Source organism: Amblyomma maculatum, chromosome 4 (assembly GCF_055883805.1).
Source record: "Amblyomma maculatum isolate TAMU_Amacu chromosome 4, ASM5588380v1, whole genome shotgun sequence".
Taxonomy (NCBI): Eukaryota; Metazoa; Arthropoda; class Arachnida; order Ixodida; family Ixodidae; genus Amblyomma; species Amblyomma maculatum.
In genome coordinates, this window is record NC_139347.1 from 138,634,491 (window position 1) to 138,658,359 (window position 23,869).

Consider the following 23,869-nt stretch of genomic DNA (forward strand, 5'->3'; position numbering starts at 1 on the left):
AAGACCATTGCTTGGAGGCAGTGACGGTTGGGCTGGCTGCTTTGGGTTGAGACGCAGGTGTAACTGCTGCCGTTTTCTTCTGAACCAGAGCCGTATTCAATCCATATCTTGTAGCACCACTATCTTCACTAAATGTGATGGACATCTGATTTGATCTGCAGGTTTATTGGTAACCCCGGCAATGACATTGCGACGTAACTGCTTACAGAGTGTAAAAATTGTGCCACTGTGCTTATGGCAAAGAAAAAAACAGGAGGTGCTGATAACCGCTCTTGTAAATAAATCACATTTTTGACTGCAGTCCAATCTGACAATGTTTTGGGGCTGACTTCACCAAACATTTTGCTTCAACGAAACTTTTCACGCGACCCGTCAGTTTTGCTGTAGCGAAGTTCAATTGTAATGATGAAATAGGTACCTACTTTCACTAAAACAAGAGGTCTTAGTATGTACTAACAAAGGCCAGCAAACTGAGGTACAGGCACTGCCAAGAGCACCAGGTGATCTCACAGCAAAAATTTGATGAAATCAACGACTCTCCTTTATAAAATTTTGGTTGCAAATCCTTTGGGCCTAGGCCACTCGAGCAGCTTTCCCAGTCTTGACATCAGAAGTTTGAATCAAGAGGCGGGGTTCTACTTTTAAACAGAACATTCTTCACAATAAGCTCACCCAGCTGTTCAAACAAACAAACATGTGACCACAAGAACCGAAGGGTTGATTTCCGTAGAGAACAAAACTGGACGAAGTTGTGCACTGAGTCCCCTCCTTAGTCTACCTCGATGACACACACTCACCCCTGGTGGGGGTGCAGGGCAAGATGTCGTGGTCGGTCATCACCCGAAGCCAGGAGGATTCCCAGAGGACGGCCACCATCCAGGGAGCTGATGTTGACCAGGTTTCCCTGGCTGCAACTCCAGAAGAGCTGCCGTGCAAACGGGTCCAATGCCAGAGCGTATGGGTGTGCACCAGCACCAATGGCCACAGTCGTCACCTGCACCCACAAACACCGCATATTAACACATATTAACGTATAAACACTACATCCTGTCAAGAACATATGCTTATTGGCAACACTATCACTGGCAAGCAGTCTTCAAGGTTGAGATGCTTGCTTTCCATGATGGTAATCGGAGCGAAGTGAGCATCCATATTCGCTTCCCTTGTCTTCCAATTGCATGCTTACAGTGCAGGAAATTGACGGTACTCTGCCATGTCTGAGGCACAATGTAAAGAATTACCTTTTTAGGGTATGCAATAAATTACCTCCATGCTACTTTTCGATAGGTTTCAATTAAGAATGAGTAAATTTTCACTGCCGCCAATGTAAAACCAGTTCTGCAAATGCAGGCAGAAACAACTGGGCACCGATACAAAGTGGCGTTTCCTTGCTACACTGTCTGGCTACAAATCATCAAGTCGTATTAGGCCAATAGGAAATAGAGAGTGGTTACCTGTGTGCCATTGTCACGGCCTCGGCGAATGGCATGGGACTTGCCGTCGATCCAGTAGAGGAAGTCGGCAACTGGGTCGAACTCCAGGGCCCGAATGTTCTTGAGGCCCTGGATGGGAAGCACCACATCGGGAGAGTTGTCTGTGTCCAGGGCAAGGCGGCTGATGCTCGACTTCTGACTGAACAGAAGGAAGCTGGGTGGACCTGCATACAATGAAAGCACATCGCCTTGCATGAGAACGCACTGTCTGTTGTGGAGCCTGTGACACCAATTAGAGGGCCACAGTAGGACAAACTGAGATCGGTCTGTGTCGATAAAATATGGCATTCTAACAATATCAAGACTGTTCTCGACAAACACAGAGCTCTCATAAGCAAAGAGGATGATTTATTTATTTTTTATTTACCTTCCTTGTCATAACCAAGAATTCCCCTCAGTTAGACCCAAAAGTCCCTGATTCCAGCCTCATGTTTTTCCCTTGAACTGGGCTGAAACATATGGCACTTAAAAAATTTCCCTGAAGCTCTACGACAATTCTACTTTTCCTAAACTGTAGTTACCAAACTTCCATAATTTCCTTAATGGAACAAACTGAGAACAGCTATACCAGGTTATAACAAAACTGAGAAGAAAAAAGAGAAAAAGCGTGAATTGTTGTTACATCCATATTTTCAACACATGCTGTTTTCTAATCAAGATTAGGCAGGATGATGCAGAGGAAAGTGCATGGCTTTTTAACTCCACTTATGTAGGAATGAAGAGCACAATAAAGACACTTTAGGCAACCTTATTTTACTATCCGCAAGCTCAGTTATAACGATTAGTATATGCAATCTCAAGCAATCTCAAGTCGCTCATGCACAATTTAATACAGCCCCATCAGGTGCTTTTCTGCATTTAAACAAAAGGAAATCCCGAGATCAAAGATGATAGGATAGGTATATCAGTGTTCAATAAAGCTCGTCATGCAAAAAGGCCAGCCATGAACGAAAGTTTACTTTAACGCAGCGACATTTAGTACGCTACCACCTTCAAGTACATGCTCCTCCAGGTCAGCGCCCACGCATGAGTGTTCTTCCTATTCCATCCAGTGCAAGTCATGCAAGTGACATCGCATAAAACGCGTGCCAATGGGTCAATGATACGACAGATGAATGAAAAAGCTCCATGCAATACAACTGCCATTCTAGAAAAACATATGCAAGAAACGTAACAAAGAAACATAGGTAGGGTGCACAATGTGCAGGAGGCAGCAGCACGTCTAGCTTGCCTTTCTCTCACTCGTCTACAGCCAAGGCGTGGCAAGAGAGAAAGTGCCAAAAAGAAAAAGCACATCCGAGCTGGATTGGCCTGGTGATGCATTCGTTTGCAGACTGCTGTGCCGACCTGTCCTCTTAGTGGTTTTCTCGCACGACCTAGTATGTGAGCTGGGATTGAAAATGTAGATGCTGTCGCCTATATGTTGAGTGCTACATAAGGTGAATCTATAAGTTTTGCGACAGCATGACAGACGATTCAATTTCCTACCTATACAAGCTACACTGGCGTAGCAAAACTTTATTGGAAGCATCAAAGTTCTGCGAAGCAAGTACAGCTGATGTAGGTAAAAAAATAGGACCTAGCGTCAGCGGCTTTGCCCTCAGTGGACGCCTTTTCTGTGCCCCTTACAGGCGGAAATGTTTTGGCTGTACTACAAACACCGGCAGCCACGGAAGGGACAGAGATGGCCACTAATTTGCGGCCAGCTTTGCCATTCTCCAGAACAGTGGTCCCCGGTGTAGATTTTGGCCATAGGACAGAAAGGTACTCACGCTGGCAGGTGCGATTGTTCTGCCCCAGCGGGTGGTGGGTTGGGCAGGCACACTGGTAGCCCCGCGGTCCTGGCACACCCAGGCACAGGTGGGAGCAGCCCCCATTGTACACCGCACACTGGTTCCAGCCTGAAAAGACCACAAATGTTCTTCACAATGCAGGACAACCAATGCGATTGCACGCCCAGGACAGCTATCATCTTCAATCCCCCCCCCCCAACCACACCACATGCAAGAAAAGGAGAGAGAAACACAATAGAGAAAAATGTATCACCTATGTTTGGACCAGTTGGTAATGATCCATATTAAAACCCATTCGCAGCACGAATAAAACAACGACAAGAAGAAAACACACAAGACAGGACAAATGCTGCACTTCCAACTAAATTTTATTCTGAAAAACCAAGTTTAAGTACTGAGCTACTATCACCTTCTGGCAGTCAAACATGTTTGTCTAAAAAGGTGACTTCATTATCATGAAGATACAGGGATGAGGTGCTGACACATTGATCGCCTGCTTTTCTGATGTGATATGCCTCAATTATCTCTCTTTCTACCTGATCGTTTCCCTGCCCAAGAAACTTAGTTTTCCGAAAAATCGGTTTGCACTTACAGTCACGGCAGTGAATTGCGAGTGAGATTGCTGCCTTTTCCTTCTTTCACCTGATCGTGGTGTTCTTTTGCTTTCTCATTAAAACATCGTCTAGTTTGACCAATGTACACACGATTACAAGTGAGTGGAATGCTGTACACTATCTTGCCAGAAGGTGATAGTAGCTCTGTACTTAAGCTTGGTTTTTCAGAATAAAATTTATTTGGAAGTGTAGCATTCGTCCTGTCTTGTGTGTTTTCTCCTTGTAGTTTTATTCGTGCTGCGAATGGGTTTTAATATGGATCATTACCAACTGCCCCAAATATTGGTGTTATTGCACAGTATTTCTTCTACACTGGGCTCTTTGATTTCCCACCAAGCTAGGCAGAGCCCCATAGTCTCATGTGTGAATTTAATCGCTGTGACCACCTGCCAGTGCCAGACTCTTTCTGCATCAAACAAGGGGTGGTTCCCTTGGAAGTTCAAGCATTACTAGGTGTTGTGTCGCCGTCCCTGGGCCACACAAGAGGATTGCGTAGAATACTCAAGTACGAAGGTTGGCGCCAAGTTCGTCTGTATGAAGACTGGCTTCGTGTGCTTGTCCAGGAAGGAAAGGATTCATGCGGAGCGGCTCGACTGTTCCACGACTACAAAAAATTGGCAGCACAAAGTACAGAGTCCTTCTGTTTTGAACCCTCTACAGGGAAGCCGGAACTGCTGGCCATGGCTTGACGTATAGCAGGAAGAGCAAAGGAGCGAGACAAGACAAGGACAGCCATTTTGGATGGAGCCGAAGCTGTGGCAAACAATGTGAGTCACTGTTCTAAGCGCTGGCCTCAGCAGCGAAAGGTGGTCAGCTACATAAAACAGCATAGCCTAATGGTATTCCAGTCTGACAAAAAGGGTGGTTTTGTGATGCTACAGGAAGGAGTGTATGAGTAGAAAGCCATTCAAGCTTTAGAGAAGAATTTCAAGAAAACTAACTTCAAGAAGAGAATACAGAGGACCACAGCAATAAGGATGCTCCAGGATCTACACTTTGATTCGTTTGCAAAGAGTGTGAAGAATTCGGAAAGTTGCACACTGGAAGCATTCTTCTCATGCAAAACGCACAAGCCCGATTTCCCATTCAGAGTGATAGTACAGTGAAAGCTCGTTAATTCGAACCTCGATAATTCGAATTTTCGGATAATTCGAACTGCACTACTTGGTCCGGCCAAGCTCCATAGAGATCTGTGCACAAAAAAGCCCGCTAATTCAAACTCGGTCGGTTCCGCAACGGATAATCCGAACTACGCGCCGCCGCATATGGGCGGCTTGAAGCACAGCACGTGGCAAAAAAAAAAAATAAATAAATAAATAAATAAATAAATAAAAATAAAATAAAATCCCTCAGAGAAAGAACGGCGTGGTTAGAGGCTGTGCGCTTCCAAAACAGAGACAGATGAAACCAGATAGAACCATGGATGAGTGGGTAAAGCCTAAATGGCGCCATGACCGGCGCGGCGGCGCCGGAGGGTAGGGGTTGGCGGCCGCGGCTGCGTACTCTCTTCCGTACAACATCCGAAACTCGCAATTAAATACTCGTTAATCGAGCCCTGTTAATTCGGAAATGCGCATAAGCACTGTCGGCGCAGTCCCAGCAAACTCCCACAAGAAGCTATGACTTCGGATGGGCGCTACGGGTTGCGCGCTTTTTTTTTTTTTCGAGAGTCGTTCACTTTTTCATCCATCGGCCCTCAACGAACACAGGCGGTGGTCGGCGGTGGCGGCCGCCGCGGTCATGACGGCGGCTTTTAGCATCGTCCGCTTCAAGAGGCGTTTGCTGGTATCGCATGTGGTAGTAGGCAGCGTCCGCCCCGATCGCCTACGGCATGATAACGCGAACGTATTGAAAATGAGGTTTGCACAACCGGACAAGCGCTGGCACCCTGCCAAGTTCGCTCGCTTTCCCCCCTTGCTAGAGCCAACATAAAAAGAAAACATCGCTATGTTATCACTGAGCAGCATCTTGGCGCACTGCCAAGATGTGTTGTGGACCGTGACCACGCGAAACGGAGGGACGCGTTAACCGCTGGAGCCCTTTTTTTTTTTTTTTTCTTTTCCGTGACGGCGCGGAACAGCGGGATGCCTTAACAACTGACGGCTTTTTTTTTTTTTTTTTTCGAATTCTAAGGTGAAAATCGCGGGTGAGCGGGTTCATTATGCGAGTGGGTTGTTTACCCAAGTTAATACGGTAAATTTACGGTAATGCAGATGGTTCTTGTCAGTTTTTTTGAGGCCATTCGATAATTCGAACATCGGATAATTCGAACTTTTTTCCCGGTCCCGTGAAGTTCGAATTAACGAGCTTTTACTGTATTGGAGAAGGGTAGCTGGCAGTCAGCTATAGGAAAGTTTCTCCAAAAGCAGCTGTCGTCATTGAAGACAGAGGACCCCTTTCTCGTTAGAAGCTCGCACCAGATCGTTGAAGAACTGAAGCAAAGGCTCGGCAGCACCACATCAGCCACCGTTGGATTTTCTATTGACATTGAAGATTTGTGCTATTCCATATCGCACGAAGATTTGTTTAAGGCTGTAAGATCGGTAATTGATGAGTCGGGAGATGTGCCTTTTAAAAACTTGTCAGGCGTAAGCAGCGACTGTTTCTTAACCCTTTTAGAGTTTTATCTACAATCCACTGCCATTAATTTTAACAACAGGTCTTACACTCAAAAAGCAGGTATTTGCATTGGCTCGTGTGTGGCGCCAGTTCTGTGTGACATATTTTTGCGTTGACAAGAGTTTGTTAAACTCGCTTCCTGACGTTCATATTTTTAGGTATGTAGACGATTATCAAGTGATAATGGACAAGCTGCACAATATATCTATTGACAAAGCTGTTGCCAACGTTCTTGACTCATTCAAATCGGCCTCAAAAGGTTTAAAGCTCACCCATGAGCTCCTATGTGACAATAACATACAGTTTCTTGGCCTGAGAATTTCATTTTTGGAAGGACACATATGTTGGATGGACTACAATCCAAGGTCACAAAAGGCACTATTCTCCTATAGTAGTGCTCATTCTAAAATAATCAAAAGAGGAATTTCCATGAATTGCCTCAATTCCGCGTTGGAAAAATTGCGTACACATCTAATGTCCGAAAGTGTCACAATGCAAACAGAGCGGTTGCGTATGTATGGCTTTCCTCCTGATACTATATCTGCAGTTGCAGAGACCCTGCTTCAGAAGAAAACGGGTATTAAAAAGAATGATAAGCAAGATCAGATGCTGGCTACTCAAGTAATTCCGTACCTTTTCCGCGCCAAGTAAGCTTTCAAAAATTTGTCCTATGATAGTGAGGAAAGAAAAGCCAAATTGTTCTATCAAGCACCACCTTTGGCTCACCCGGTGCACTACCAAGATAGTGAGTGTACACCAACTGGATGCTGTTTTAATCAGAGAGCAAAAGAACACCACGATCAGGTGAAAGAAGGAAAAGGCAGCAATCTCGCAATTTACTGCTGAGACTGTAAGTGCAAACCCATTTTTCGGAAAACTAAGTTTCTTGGGCGGGGAAAGGATCAGGTAGAAAGAGAGATAATTGAGGCATATCACATCAGAGAAGCAGGCGATCAATGCGTCAGCACCCTATCCCTGTATCTTCATGATAATGAAGTCACCTTTTTAGACAAACATGTTTGACTGCCAGAAGGTGATAGTAGCTCGGTACTTAAGCTTGGTTTTTCAGAATTAAATTTAGTTGGAAGCACAGCATTCGTCCTGTATTGCGTGTTTTCTTCTTGTCATTGTTTTATTCGTGCTGCAAATGGGTTTTGATATAAATGCATCAATATCGAATTGAGACGCACCTGCAAGCCCCACCTTTTCTCATACCCTAGTTCATAAACATTCTTGTCCACTGATGTTAGAGAGCACCACACAGTGCTCAATCAGCAATTCTCCAGCACACATAGCTGAGGAAATTCCCTCCCTGCTTATGCTATGTTAACTATGGTTAAGATTGCCTGCACTACACCTACACGCAACCACTCCATGCTTACTCACTCTACACTCAGAATAACACACCGGTGGCTTACTAAGGACAGAAATGACAGCTGCTTCCGGTGAAAGCTGGCAACAGTCGGCGCTGTACTCTCTTTAGAAATGACACATTGTGACAGATCTGCCACCTTCCTAGCCACAGAAAACTTGAATATGCTGTGCCAAACCAATATTTCGGCCAAAACCAGCATTTTCTAATAGCTAGGAGCCCAAGGAGTTGGACTCTAAGCATTTATTAGTGCTCTTTTAGTAATCATGGAAGTTTTTCCCAAAGGAGAGAGGGTAGGAGAAGGACTTCTCTTACCATCAGTAGATTTGGAACACTGGGAATGTGTTACGAGCTACACAGTGTGACTCAGAAGCAAGACCCCTGGGTTCTAAGCTTTTAATAAAGACAGTACATATTCTGGCACGAAAAAAAGGTAGCTTGGTAGGCTCCGAATACAGAGTTATCAACTGCGTTACTTCATCAGCAAGGAGGGAATGTGCAGTGCTCCTTCACCGCTGGCTGCCACTGTTCCACCTCCTCTGTCCCTCACCTCACCCAAGAACATGTGCACCAGACAGGGGGAAGAAGGGACACTAACCGGCCTGGCGAGAGGTGTGGAAGACGAGCAGGTCGTCAATGTACTTGAGCTGTCCCAGTAGGCGGCTCCGATTGGCACCTGTGCTCTTGAGTGCCCGCTCAATGCTCTTCCCCTCCAGGTCGGTCCAGTACAGGTACTCCTGGTGCTGGGTAAGCCCAAAAGGACGCTGCCCCACGGCTGCCGGCACCACCACCCGTCGATGCTCGCCTGCACACGAGGATAGTCACGGAATGCACTCATGTAGCGTGCACAAGTAAGGAGGGAAACCTTGGCAAGAAGCTACAGCTGCTTTACTGCAACATGCAGGCTCTGTAAGTGTGCGAAAAACCAAGTGCACAAACTTCGAACATGCTACAGAAATTTCGAGTGGGTAATGCTTCATAATATTCGTAACTGCTGCACTGCACAGGCTATTCAAACTCCGCTGCAACAAAATTCCAGGGATCTGCAAAGAAATTCACTGTAGTTTAGCCTTTGCCGTCATGAAATCAATACACAAAAGTGACAGATAAGGATTCACAGCTTTGAGACAAGAACTGAATTTCCATAACCCAGCTGCGTTGGCAGTTCTTGCCATTTTAGCATGAATTTCAGTTCTCTGTTGCATTGTGACCTCATTTTGCAGATACAGTCGAACCCGGATATATCGAACTCGAAGGGGACCGAGAAAAAGTTCAACATATCGATAATTCGATATACAGAAATTGGCTTGTGATGGTACTTCCGATGCGAAAAAGCGATACCGTATTTGCCGCGTAATCAACCCACTCGCATAATGAACCCTCTCTCCACTTTAGCGCCCGAGAATTTGAAAAAAAAAAAAATGCTTTAAGGTCAGCTCGCTCACATGCAAGCGATTGAGCGATCTCAGCGACGAGCAGCAGCGACAGAGCGAAAAATTTCCAACTTGTTGGAACTGCGTCCCGCTCGCCGCTCGAGCCACCGCGGCAGCTCAAAACAAGGTTTCTGTGTCGCTGCGGCAGAAAATCGCGAGCGTTTTCGCTTGCATGCCGATGGCGCGCGTCACTTCGTTTCGGTCGTCGCATCCACAGCTCATTTCTTGGCAGCGTGCCAAGATGTTGCACAGCGATAACGTCAGGGCGCGTTTATCTTTTTATAGCTCCTCCGGTGGCGGGGAGCGAACTTGGCAGAGTGCCCGTGATGCCTTGATTGCACAAGCCTAGTTCGATTTATCACGCCGCGCTTGGGGCGGGCGTCATGATCGCAGCAGCTGACGGCGTGCTTCCGTTGATTCATACATGCAAAGATAAACGGCTCCCGCCAAAAAAAAAAAAAGAAAAAGAAAAGCCTGCCGCTTCTTAACGTCCGCAACCACATCTTACGCTACGTCGCGCGTACAGCACAACGATAAAAAAGAATGACTCTCACAAAACAAAACAAAAAAAAAAACAACAACAACAGAGAGCTGCCGCTTCTTAACGTCCGCAGGCGCCATAGCCATGTCAGCCGCCGCGCGCAGAGGGTCCGCAATACACGCTGGAGAAAGCGTCCCACCTCTGTCTGAAAGCGGGCTGAGCTGGCTTGGCGCATGCGTAGCGCGTGCTGAAGGAGAGAGCTCGGCAAAAGAATGGGCACACCCACGCACATGGCTTGCAAACGTCATGTGTTGGCGCGCGGGAAACGATAACTGCAGATGCGCACGCCTTTGGGGAATGGGCGCGGCGCTGTCCAGAACTGTCCCCTCTCATTCCTTCCGCGCGTGGCTTGAAAACGTCACGCGGCAAACGGCCAAGGGTGATGCGATCGTCTTTGGAGAAGGCGCACTTTCCAGTGCGTAGTGCGGAGTTCGATATATCAAATGACCGGCGAAATTGAGTTCGATATATGACGCGGCTTTCCTTTACTTTTACATGGGATTTTCAAGGAGATATTCCGTGAGTTCGATATAACCAAAATTCGATATATCCGGGTTCGATATAACCGGGCTCGACTGTATCACCAAACACTATCTTAGACCCTATTGGAAATGTTAACTGGAGGACTGGGATGCCTGGCTGTAGCAAATTATTTCCTGCTACTGGAAATGTTTTTAGACCCTATTGGAAATGTTAACTAGAGGAATGGGATGCCCGGCTGTAGCAAATTATTTCCTGCTAAGCTCCGTATACTATATTTCGTGATACAGTCGAACCCAGATATATCGAACCCGGATATATCGAATTTTGGTTATATCGAACTCACGGAATATCCCCTTGAAAATCCCATGCAAAAGTACCGTATTCATGCGAATCTAAGACGGCCACGAATGTAAGACGACCCCCTCAATTAACAACAATGAATAAGAAAAAATTTTTTTTTTTCCTCCTTTATTGCAACAAGCGAGTGCACCGACCATCACTCACTGTCACTGCTGCTGCTGGCCTCTTTGTCACTATCATCCCACAACATGTCATCTTCTGTGCCGTTGAGGTTGTTGGAAATTCCGCATTTCTTGAATGCGCGGACGACCATTTCATCCGGAATAGCGCGCCAAGCGTCCAGGATCCACCGCGCGAGCTGGGACAACGATGCTCGCTTTAACCTTACGGTAGGCGTAAGTGCGGGTCCTCCTTGCTAAATCCACTCACAGTAATATTTACGAACATTGTCCTTCAGAGGCTTGTTCAGACAGACATCTAAAGGTTGCAGCTGCGAGGTCATCCCTCCTGGGATGACGACGAGGTCGCACCGGTTGTCTGCCATTAAAGCCTTGCTAGCGTCAGTGGTGTGTCCCTTGAACGCGTCCAGAACCAGCATCGAACGTGGCCTCAGCAGTGCTCCTGGACGACAGAACCAAACGGTGCGGAGCCAGTCGTTGAACATCTCCGTGGTCATCCACCCCTTTTCATTGCAGCGGACGATGACACCAGCAGGAAAGTCTTCCTTTTTTGGCAATGTCTTCCTATTGAAGATAATGTAGGGGGGAAGCCTTCTACCGTCCGCAGTACAAGCTAGCATTACGGTCACTCGCTGCTTTTCGTTTCCCGTCGTCCGAATTTTCACGTCTTTAGAGCCAGTTTTTTGAACAGTGTAGTTGACCGGCATGTCAAAATGCATCGGTGTTTGATCTGCGTTGCCTATTTGCCCCAGGCCGTAGCCGTGTTGGCGTCGCAGCCCGATGACGTACCGCTGAAATGAAACTAACTTCTCTTCGAAGTCTTCCGGAAGCCTTTGACAGATAGAAGTTCGGCGGCGGAGCGAGAATCCCGCGCGGTTCATAAAACGCTTCACCCAGCCTTTGCTAGCTTTGAAAACTGCGCGACTAATCCCACGCTCACGGGCCAATTCCCTGGCTTTCATCTGTATCATCTCGACGGTGACGCATCTGTTCCGGAGATCATTCACATACCGAGCCAAGTCTTCCTTGAGCTCTGCATGGCGCCCGCGTTGTGGTCCCGTAAAGGCTTTCCGCGAACTTGAACACGCTGCCAAACTGCTGGCGTTTCGCAGCCACCTGCGCACGTTCACCTCAGAAACGCCGAAGCGCCTAGCTGCTTCCAGGTTGTTGCCAGTCTCATTCGCAACAGCAATAACTTTCCGCTTGAACTGTGCCGTATAATGCCGCCTGGTTTCACTCATCATGAAGCGTGCGCAAACAACACCGCTCAAATCCGCAAACAAAGAAGGCGCAAACAAGGATGCGGCACGGAGAGACGCAGCTTCCCGGATAGAGAAAGATGACTGACGCGCTAGTGGCACTAGCACTGATTTCGCGGCGAGTGACATCATTTCGGACCAATCACAGGGAGCCGCTCCGCTTCTTTCCTCGCCTCTTCGTTCCCTCTCCTTTCTTCACGCTCGGATCGGAGGGAGCACGCGAGCAGAAGAAACGTAAAAGAGAACGACAGAACAGCGGAGGCTACCCAGTCGGGCCCTAGACTAGGGGCGTCTAGGGGCATGTTGGCTAGGGCACGCGGGCGGCCTTGAGTGGGTTTCGGGAGGCCACAATCTCTTTCTCTATGAGGCCACGGCCGTTTTTTTCTTTTTCTTTTCTTTTTTTTTGTCGCCAAGCTACCACCGTAGCACCTCGTGCGCTTCTGGCGTAAGCTTTTTTCTTTCGTCGCGTGGACCGATCTTCTGTTTTCAACCCGGTTTTCAGACGGCCGCGAATCTAAGACGACCCCCCCAAACCGTGCACCATATTTGTGAAGAAAAAAGTCGTCTTAGATTCGAGTGAATACAGTATAGGGAAGCCGCGACATATATCGAACTCAATTTCATCGGTCGCTCGATATATCGAACTCCGCACCACGCACTGAAAAGTGTGCCTTTTCCAAAGACGATCACAACACCCGTGGCCGTTTGCCGCGTGACGTTTTCAAGCCACGCGCGGAAGTAATGAGAGGGACACTTTGGCTAGGGCAGCGCCACGCCCATTCCCTAAAGGCGCGCCGCATTTGCGGTTGTCGTTTTCTGCGCACCAGCATGTGACGTTTGCAAGCCATGTGCGTGAATGAACCAGAGAGAACCGGTGGGAACGAGGGGAAAAACGCGACAGAGCGAAGCACAAGGGTGTGCCCATTCGTTTGCTCAGCTCTCTCCTTCCTCTTTCCCGGCCTTCGTTCGCAGTAGCACGCGCTACGCATGCGCCAAGCCAGCTCAGCCCGTTTTCAGACAGAACGTCGGACGCTTTCTCCAACGTGCGTTGCGAACCCTCTGCGCGCGGCGGCTGACGTGGCAATGGCGCCTGCAGAAGTCAAGAAGCGGCAAGTCTTTTTTTTTTTTTTTTTTTTTTTTTTTTTTTGTGAGAGTAGTCTATTTTTATCGTTGTGCTGTAAGCGCAGTGTAGCGTAAGATATGGCATTACGAAGCGGCATTTTTCTTTTTTTTTTTGCTGGAGTCATTTATCTTTGCATGTATGGATCAACGAAAGCACGCGGTCAGCTGCGATCATGACACCGGCTTTTAGCATTTTCCACTTCAAACAGCATTTGCAGCTACTGTATCATGCTTTCCAATGATTTTGTGGCAGTGGACTACGCCCGCCCCAAGCGTGGCGTGATAATCGAACCAGGCTTGTGTAATCAAGCCATCACGGGCAGTCTGCCAAGTTCGCTCCCCACCGCCGCAGGAGCTATCAAAAGATAAACACTCCGCGACGTTATCGCTGCGCAGCATCTTGGCACGCTGCCAAGAAATGAGCTGTGGATGAGACGATCGAAACGGAGTGCGACATGCAAGCGAAAATGCTGGCGATTTCTGCCGCGGCGACACAGCAACCTTGTTTTGAGCTGCTGCGGTGGCTCGAACGGCAGAGGGACCAATCTCTTTCTCTATGGAGGGACGCAGTTCCAACAAGTTGGAAATTTTTTGCTCTGTTGCTGCCGCTCGTCACTCAGATCGCTTAATTGCTTGCATGTGAACGAGCTGGCCTTAACGCTTTTTTTTCCCCCAAATTCTCGGTTGCTAAAGTGGAGGGTGGGTTCATTATGCGAGTAAGTTGATTACGCGAGAAATACTGTATCGTTTTTTTCGCATTGCAAGTGCCATTCCAAGCCAATTTCTGTATATCGAATTATCGATATATCGAACTATTTCGCAATCCCCTCCGAGTTCGATATATCCGGGTTCAACTGTATATATTTTTATTAGCATCTTGCTAGTGCATCTTATATAAAGCAGTGTCTTATATGCAATTTTGTTTTCGTTTTCCACAACCTTCTCAGGTATATTTATCATTAAAGGGCAACAATATGACTTCTGCAATTATGAAACCTAAGGTCATCTCGCAAGCTCCAAGCATTAGTAATATGGAACACCAAAAGAGAGCAACATCTGCACTCCTCATCTGTCCACACTGCCAGGACAAGCCATGATAAGCCAACTTTTCCAGTTGCCATTTGCAGCTTTGCTTGGTGGCTACCTCATGCGTGTTTTCAACTTCCTACAGTGAAACCTCGTTATAACGAACAGTTTAAAAATCGGAAAATAGTTTGCTCTATCCATAATTCGTAATATAAAATTTCGTAGAAGATCCATGCAAGAGCAGCAAAATTCAATCAGAGAAGGCACAGCAACTCTGAGGGTGCCTTTTTGGGTCACGTCCGTTTATTTACGCGCAAAGAACTGCGTTATCGCGGCCTGCTTTTTTGTGTTGATCGCGTTCCGTATCACGCCCTGTACCACAGTTTGCAAATGCTCAACAAGGGCAAACCCACTGCTCTCAATAGCACTGTAGTGGCAGCGCAGTAAATCCAATGCAGCAAGCGCTTCTTGTGAAGTCGGAATGTTCTCATCGTTTGCACGGTCAGCCTGAGCTTCGTTTGCGGGACGTTCAGAAACGTCCACGGCGATTTCGGCGTCCGTCAGTACAGCCGTGGTCGCCGCAATGTCCTCTACAGTCATTGTTGCGGGCATGTCACCTCATGTCAGAAGCTCGCGGAGCTCTGCTTCTGCTTCGTCCCTATCATCACTTGATGCATAATGGGCCTCTGCTGGAACAAAAGCTGCGTGCCGAAAGCAGTTGGCAATCGTTTTGCCTTTCACGCTGTCCCATGCCGCTTTAATGCTCCCAGCAAGTCCATCTTCAAGTCCTGCTTCATAAGACTAAAGGCGACCGTGCCTTTAGCCTCAGCCTCCTTTTAGGCAAATGCCTAAGAAACAAATAAAGAAAAAAAGAAAAAGAAGCTTCACGAGAAAAGCGTCAATCAGTCTCCTCTTGTAAACTGCCTTTATCTTGAGCTTGGCCTTTAACGTCAGTTCTGCTCTTTTTTTCACGTTCACCGCCATCACAGCACTACGCACACCTGCGCACCACACTCGACGACCGGCGCAGCCTCCGCCGAACGCTACGACGGCCATGCCGCTGCTAACACTAAAACCAAAAAACGCGAATGGCGCAAAAACCAAAAGAGGAAGCTGTTTCCTTTCTCCATTCAAAAAGGCAAAAAACAACATTCGATCGTGCCGCTGCCACCGCTGCTGAAGCGGCGCTGTCGGCGATTGTGAGATGCAAACGATTTCTTATGGCCTCCGAGATCACCTCCGTGCGCACAAACAGGCGCGCGGGGGTAATATCGGAGGCTATAGATTTCTTCGGCTGTCAACTCCCAATGCTGTCGTGGCATCTGTGGTGCTGTCAGTGCCTGCGAGGTAATCCTGAACGTTTGCTGCGCCGCATAACACACATGTAGTGCAACGAAGCCTGCCTCCTGCTATTAAAGTGAGGTAGTGCTTGGCGTCGCGAAGTTCGTAATATCCGTTTTATGCCGAACCGCGTTCGCTATGGGAAGTTAAAAATACATGTGTTTGACAAAAATATTTCGGAAGAGTTCGCTATATTCAATAATTCGTTATATGCGTGTTCGTTATATCGAGGTTTGACTGTACATGTATTCGCCAGACCCCTGAGCACGGTGACGATCAGAGGAGCGATTCTGAGTACGAAGAGGACGTCTCAGCAGCGCTGCTGTCAGAAATTGGCAAACCTTTACGTAGAGTAGACTTATGTAGTGTGTCGGCTTGCATTCCAGTTCCGGTAATCGGAAGTAAAGTAGCTTCTTGCTATTCATTATATACATTTTTGTTTTAGATGAAGTTCAGTTTGCCTGTCCTCCGAACGTAATCAGTCATCACTGCCACTCTACTGCTAGCTATTCACCAAATAGACGTTGACTCTGGAGAAACGAGGTGAAGAAATAAAGAACGTGAAACTTTAGTGCAAGTCAAAACAGACAAAAAGCAACAACAAAGCACTGATACTCACATGCGACAAGCGATCAGTACGATCAGTAGGTCAATGCTTCATTCCACAGTGTGACAGTATCTTGCACATTTTAGGCGTATAAATAAACAAGTACATCTCCTAAGGTGACATAGACAATTTCATGATCAAACGTGCCTCCCTGCTGTCGGTCATCTGCTCAACAGAGCAGACGTGAGTAATGAGTTGCCCTCCTTTAGTTCACTTTGTGAAAGTATGTGCCAGTCTGGTCAATCTTACAAAACCCATAATGCAGGTAATCCATTTCGAATAAATAACGCACACATTTGCAGAAAAGTGCATGCGAACAGTGCAGATAAAGCATCCAGCGCCTCAGTTTGCACTTCCCTACCATAGATAGTACTGCACACCAGGAGCAACAAAGAAACTCGATGTTGCTTTCGTAGCCTACTGTTCATGGCATGGTCTTTGAGCCACTCAGAGCTCGAAAAAGATCAACGAAGATCAGAGAAAATCAGCGTTATGTGCCCTCCTAGTGTACTGCCCTCACTTACAGGGGCGCAACATGCCAGAAATCTAATACTGTACGCTACTTCCTGATTCTTAAAAACGTAGCTGCTGGCAATATCCAACTACAGTCGCCGACCGTTTTTTTGGACTTGAAGGGACCCGAAAAATGGTCCGAATAATCGAACAGTCCGAAAAATCCGTGAAGCACAAAAAATCACTTTATTCAGAGGAAATCGGCTTAAAAAAGTGGCCGATTTTACCTTGCGGCAAATTTCTTTTGCTGGCGACGATTTGCGCTTGTATTTGCGCCAAAGTTGTCGTTTCGCTGTACACGCTAGACAGCAAGTTCAGAGCGTTCGTAATTTGTGCAAGTGATGGCTGTGGTAGGCCGCCCGAGTCGTCGTCGGAGTCCGACTCGTCTTCAGGTTGAAGAACCTGGCGTACAAGTTCGTCGTCCGTGAGGTCCGCACACATATCGAGGCCGTCGTCCACTTCAACAAACTCGCGGAACGTGGAGCCCGTTGGAATGTCCATTCCGTTCCCGCGAAGGTCAACGATGAGGTCTTCGCCACTGTCTGCAGTCAAATCCTCAGAATCGTTGCAGTCTTCTACGTCATCGACTTCATCGGCGGAGAATCCAGCGTGCCTGAAGCAATTAGCAATTGTTTCCGCTCTCACTGCCTTCCACGCGTCAGCCAGCATGCTAACCGCCGCAAAAAGATCCGTGGCGTACTTTTTCCCGTTGTCAAAACAAAGGACTGTGCGCCGCAGAAGACGGGTCCGATAATGCACCTTAAGGTTTTTGATCACCCCCTGGTCCATTGGTTGGAGCACGCTGGTGGTGTTTGGTGGCAGGTATTCGAGCCGAATGGCTTTCAGGTTGTCGAAGGTGCTGTGAGCCGCGCAGTTATCAACAAAAATAATAACTTGTCGCCCCTGCCGCTCGAAACATCGGTCGAGTCGACGCACGTAATCTTCAAACAAAGCATGAGTGATCCATGCCTTGGAGTTGCTGCAGTACCACACGGGAAGGTTCTTCGCGCCCTTAAAACACCTAGGATTTTTGGATTTGCCTATCACAAGAAGTGGCAGCTTCTCAGTGCCAGTGGCATTTGCACCTACCATTACTGTTATCCTTTCCTTGCTGTGGCGGCCCCCTGAAAAGGAGTCACCCGAAAAAGAGAGGGTGCGGTCAGGCAACATCTTGAAGAAGAGGCCGGTCTCGTCACAGTTGAAGGTGTCCTCCGGGCTGTACTGGCTCAACAAGGGCTTCAACTTCGTCTGACGGTAGTCTGCTACCGTGGCTGGGTTGGCGGCTCCGCTCTCCCCGCACATCTTCTTAAAAGACACACCGTGTCTCTTCTTGAAACTGCGGAGCCATCCGTCCGTGAACTTGAATTTTTCAATTCTCATTTTCACGGCCAGGGTCTCTGCCTTTTCCTTCAACGTGTCGCCCGACACTGGAAGGTTTTTCGCTAAAGCAGCTTTAAGCCAGAGTAGCAAGGCCTTCTCCAATTCGGGGTGGTCGCCTTTCCTGTCGTTCTTCTGGCTGCTGCTGTGGGACGCCTCAAAGGCGGAAAAAATCTTCTCCTTATTTTTCACGTAATCCGAAATAGTTTGCTTCGACAGTGCAAACTCCTTGGCCACGTCAGCTTGTGTTCGCCCACTCAGCACTAGCTTTATGATCGCTGCCTTTTTCTCAAGGGTCATGGTAGAATAGCTCCCACGCTTCTTTGACGGACCCGGCAGCACCGGCGGGGCCATGTCCACAGCCCGAGTGCGCACCACACCGCTCGTCAAACACGCAAAAATGAGGCACTTTTCGTTCAGAGCGGTGGAACCGCCAGACGCAATCACAAAACGGCCAAAGGATTGACGGCGCGCCACTCGGTTGACGCGGTCGGAGAAACTCGTGTGACAACACGGCGGACGTATGAGACAAAGCACAAAGAGATAGCTGCCCGCGTCAGCGTTGGCGACAAAAGCAGGTTGACGGCGATGACAATCCGACTGCCACCTCGAAGTGGCAGAGATTGCAGGGGCCTCTCCTGGCAAAAATGGGGCACCGAAACCATGTCAAGCCAACCCAACTGCAGAGCCAATCCACCTCAATCCAAGATGGCGCTTGTTGCGCCGGCGAAAAGCCGATAAGATGGCAGATTTTGGCCTGCAGGGGACTGAAATTAGTCCGAAAAATCGAACTTTCGGACTTTTAAAGTCCGAAATATCCGTCGCGAATATGTATGCGCTTCTATGGGGTGACTGACGGTGCCTCACTGAAGTCCGAAATATCCTACAAGTCCGAATTATTGGAGTCCGAATTACCCGTCGGTTACTGTATTCAGAAGGTCTCCCACACTGAACAGAACGGGAGTGCAATCTTGCTTCTGTTTACTGCGTGTCGCAATGTTATCATGCAAAGCTGACATTCCTACTTTGTGCATGTGGAAGTAGGTTCATGACATGGGGGGATTCATAACCCTAGAGCGAAAAAGAATGTACCTCCTTTTGATGGTGTATAAATACTGCCATCTATGAAAACAATGAGTGTTATTCTGAGCTGCCTAGCAGCTGGTGAGCCCTCATAATGGAGAAATGCTGATCCCGTTTAAAAGCCGCACCCTGCTAGATTCACGGAAAAGGCGCGGACCTTACATACAACATGTTGGAAAAGTAAGACAGGCATGTAGAGAATAAGTCCTCTTTCTATTTTTGTTTTCTTTCCTTGGTTAGCTAAGGCCACTGGGAGGCGCGCAGAAAAGAGGGGGCACGTGCGGAATTACATTTAGAGTCTACATTTTTCTAGCTAGCAAGAGCCGTCACTTAGAAGGGCTCACAGCTGGAAATGACTTACACAAGGCAATTATGGCGAAGTGGATTAGACTAAAAGCAGGTTCTTGTCAGATGCTTTGCTGGTGAGCTGGCAAGGCTGCCTGCTGGGTACCCTGTAGTACCACGAAAGCCGTGAGCCCAGTAATCTACAGAAAGCATGCTACTAGCTCCACTTGTGGCACATTAACAATGCTACGACTGGCACTGGAGTGTGCTGCGCTAATGCCAGACTTTTAGGTCTGCTTACCCAACCAGCAAGCTGCAGCTTGCATCAACGTCCCCCATCCGCACTCTCATGAGACGCTATCTGCCAAAAGAGAAGGCAAGGAAAGCCTCCCTCACCAAACAGGTCACAGGACTCTATGTGATTGGCATCAATGTCCGTCCAGTAGAGGCGCTGATCAGCATGGTCGATGGTGAGACTGTTTACACGCCCCACCTGCACAGTAAGGGCATACACCCCAGTGAAGGCCATTCATTTGCACAGGCCACAGCGAGCATCTTAACAGAAACAGAAAGACACTGTCATGACTAATTTCAAAAACTACCTCAAAACACAGGCCCGCTCGAAGCAACTGGTAATTTAGAAGTGGCCGCAACAAATCACTGCTGCCACAGAAAATTATGCACTTGCTGACAACTGAACGTGGTCACTAACAGCTAACATGCACCATTTTCATTCTTTGTTGGTACCATCACTACCTTTTATGATTTATAATGAAAGAAGAACCTTTCCTCCCCTCTCCAATCAGCACAATCACAGCAAAAAACAGTGATCTCGTAGCTTACCCTCGTGGTGCAAATGCATGTTCAGCTCGTAAAACGGTAAAGTGGGCCAGAAAGCACAGAAAACTAAAGCGTTAAATGCTGTGCTGCTGATGAAGTAGCAGCAAGTCAAATGTGCAGGCACCTACACTTCGATAATCATTTTAGGACAGCAGCTATGAGGGTTCAGGAGTGCAAATTCTACTGTTCTGACGAGCTGTATAGCTTCCCCACCTGTCCGATGAAACGCATGCGCTGGCTGCCATCGAGGGCAGCACGCTCGATGCGGCGCCCCTTGTTGATGTTGTTGCCCCAGTCGCTCCAGAACATCCACCGGTGGTTGGGCTCCAGTGCAAGGGCCCGGGGCTCATCCAAGTCACGCCATAGCAGCACTCGGCGCGCAGCGCCATCCAGCCGGGACACCTCGATGCGCTTGAGGACCAGGTCGGCCCAGTACAGGTTCCGGCCCACCCAGTCCACCGCCAGACTCTCGGGCAGCTCCAGCCCAAATTCCACCACGGTCTCTGCCTGGCTGCCGTTCAGGAAGGCCCGGCTGATGCGCTGTTATTTGAAAGGCAGCACTTCAGAAACGTGAACTATGCTACGAAAGCATTCGAGCTTCTCAAGAAGCAGGGGATGCTGTGACAGTTGCATCGCTGCTTCATTCTTCACGCTGTCCTATACTCAGAACCACTTCCTTGCTCTTTCTTTTGCCCATGCCTCCCATAAGCTTTGTTTCTTCGAGTCAAGGTCATTGAACAGTTAACTTCCCTTCCCAGTTTGTGAGCACTGCGACCGAGCCATTTCAGAGAGTAGCAGAAAAAAGAAAAAAAAAAAAGAAAGCTTTGAACTATACAATATTCGTATCCTTGCTTCATCAATACTTCAATGTGCATCTTAAAGAAGATCAGCAGGAAAAAAAAAGAAAAAACTTCATTACATCAAAGATTTATTCACATAGTGGCTTTTCCAGAGAATCATTGTTCAATAACTGAATTTAGAGAAATGCACAATGTTAATTCTGAAAATACAGTTCATCCTCGACATATAAAATTATCACTTGTATCGAGTGACCAAAAAGTGCCTAGAATATCTAGTGCACAAGCATGGCGCTAGTTTTTGCATTTATCAAACTCCCGTTCAGCAGAGTCAATGCCTCCTCTATTTTTTTCAGTGCCGGGCACATTGCTCGCTTCACAATGAGAGCGCTTTGCACACGGTAGTTTAGTTAGTTGCTGCTACCTGGTACTACCCAAATGACATGGCTTTCGACACCAATCTCTCGGACTGTTAGCATCCAGGCCTAAAGCAGCTGGCTGGCCCCTTTAGCCGTTTATTTACAGCCATTTATATAAGGATGGAGAAGTCAATTTGGTTCGAAACAGAATAGCGCAATTGGAGCAGGAGTGGCAGCCCTGAGCTTCAGTGTCTGTCGACATTCAGCCAAGCCAGACCTGCAGTTCACAAATGATGCACTGAAATACCGACAACACCTCGAGAGTGGCCCAAGCTCTTCAATGTGCGTTTGCAGCTACTGCAAATCTCGCAGGTCAAATAATGCCCTTTTCAAATGGTGCAACATGAGAGAAGGCCAAGAAGTAAGTTTTGTCCTCGACGACCTACATAAGATGACCATCCCACCGACCTTTATTAACACATGCTGGGTAAATGTAGCCGCATGTGGCATATTTAGCCTTTCAGCTCAGTTGTGCAAAACATATAGCAATCATGCACATCACTGCTATGTGATGCCAACGGTTCCAGTCAAATCGAAACCGAGACAATGAGTTAGCATCAGTTGGGCAGACAGTTGGGAGAACACAAGAGGGTCTCTTACCTTAAGGCCCACATCCGACCAGTACAAGCGGCCATCATTGCCATCGTAATCGAGGGCCCCTGCCTCCCGCACACCTGCCAGCGGGATCTGGTCGGTGCGGCGCGACTGCAGCGAGATGCGGCGGATGTCGTTCTTCTGGGTGTACAGCAGGAAGGCCTCGGCAGCTGTGCAGCCCCGCAAGTCAGCGCGTAGCTCCAGCCCTGTGGGGCATGCACAGATGCGGCCCCGGCCTCGGGGCCGCTGCAGGCACAGGTGGGAGCAGCCCCCGTTGTTACGGCTACAGTTGTTCTCCCCCTGCCGGGCTCGCACGTTCACCGCCTTCAAGCCCATCAGGTCAGGCAGCTGGTCTAGGATCACCTGCCGCTGGCCAGCTGTCTTCTTGTGGAGCCGCTCAACTGAGCGCCCTTGCCAGTCCGTCCAGTAGATGTAGTCGCCTGTGTGCACATGAGGCACAGTAGGTTGGGAGCAAGCCTCGACTTATTTAATAAAGGTCTAACTATGACTGCACACAACTTACCATGCATACCGTATTTACTCGTGTAACGAACCCACTTCTTTGCAAGAAACATTGACGTCGTTTTGAGGGGAGGGTTCAATAAGCGGAAAGTATTTTTTTTTTAAAATAGTTTTTTTTAAAACTATGAAAAGGGGGAAATCAGCTGGAGAGGATCAGATAACTACAGATTTGCTGAAGGACGGGGGGGATATCGTGCTAGAAAAACTGGCTACTCTGTATACGCAGTGCCTGGTGTCATCGACGGTACCGGAACCATGGAAGAATGCAAACATTATCCTCATTCACAAGAAAGGGGACTCTAAGGACCTTAAAAATTACAGACCAATCAGCTTACTGTCTGTTACGTATAAGGTATTTACTAAGGTAATCGCTAATAGAATCAGGACAACCTTAGACCGCAATCAAGCAAAGGATCAAGCAGGGTTTCGGAAACGGTACTCTACTATCGATCATATCCATACCATCAATCAGGTGATAGAAAAATGCTCGGAATATAACCAGCCCTTATACATAGCATTCATTGATTACGAAAAAGCATTTGACTCAGTTGAAACCTCGGCGGTGATGCAGGCATTGCGAAATCAGGGGGTAGACGAGCCGTACGTGAAAGTGCTTGGAAGATATATATAGGGGCTGCACAGCAACCATAGTTCTGCATAAAGAAAGTAACAAAATTCCCATAAAGAAAGGTGTTAGGCAAGGAGACACAATCTCCCCAGTACTATTCACAGCTTGCTTAGAGGAAGTATTCAGAGACTTGGAATGGGAGCAGTTAGGGATAAGGGTAGATGGAGAATACCTCAGTAATCTGCGATTTGCTGATGACATTGCCTTGCTAAGCAACTCGGGGGATGAACTGCAAATAATGATTGATGACCTAGACAGGAAAAGTAGAAAGGTAGGCTTGAAAATCAATATGCAGAAGAATAAGGTAATGTTCAACAGCCTCGGGAAGGAGCAGCAGTTTACATTAGGTAGCGAAATACTGGAAGTAGTAGGCGAATATGTCTACTTAGGACAGGTAGTAACCGCAGATCCGGACCACGAAAAGGAAATAACAAGAAGAATACGATTGGGATGGAGCGCATTTGGCAAGCACTCGCAGATTATGACTAGCAGCTTACCGGTATCGCTCAAGAGGAAAGTATACAACAGTTGCATCTTGCCTGTACTCACCTATGGGGCTGAAACGTGGAGGCTAACCAAGAGAGTTCTACTTAAGTTGAGGACAACCCAGAGGGCTATGGAGCGAAAAA

At 47.8% G+C, this 23,869-nt stretch overlaps 1 protein-coding gene across 1 annotated transcript in view; it reads right to left on the reverse strand.

Annotated features, from left to right (window-relative positions):
* Positions 1 to 23,869, reverse strand: part of arr (low-density lipoprotein receptor-related protein 6) — a 74,921-nt gene that overhangs the window by 2,946 nt on the left and 48,106 nt on the right. Inside the window, exons 9-15 of the mRNA XM_084602568.1 lie at positions 22,097 to 22,530; positions 20,494 to 20,820; positions 19,837 to 19,933; positions 8,490 to 8,696; positions 3,266 to 3,394; positions 1,455 to 1,657; positions 798 to 994 (exon numbers count right to left, since the gene is read on the reverse strand). Coding sequence (XP_084458694.1) covers positions 798 to 994; positions 1,455 to 1,657; positions 3,266 to 3,394; positions 8,490 to 8,696; positions 19,837 to 19,933; positions 20,494 to 20,820; positions 22,097 to 22,530 — 1,594 coding nt within the window. The remainder of the gene's footprint in view (positions 1 to 797; positions 995 to 1,454; positions 1,658 to 3,265; positions 3,395 to 8,489; positions 8,697 to 19,836; positions 19,934 to 20,493; positions 20,821 to 22,096; positions 22,531 to 23,869) is intronic.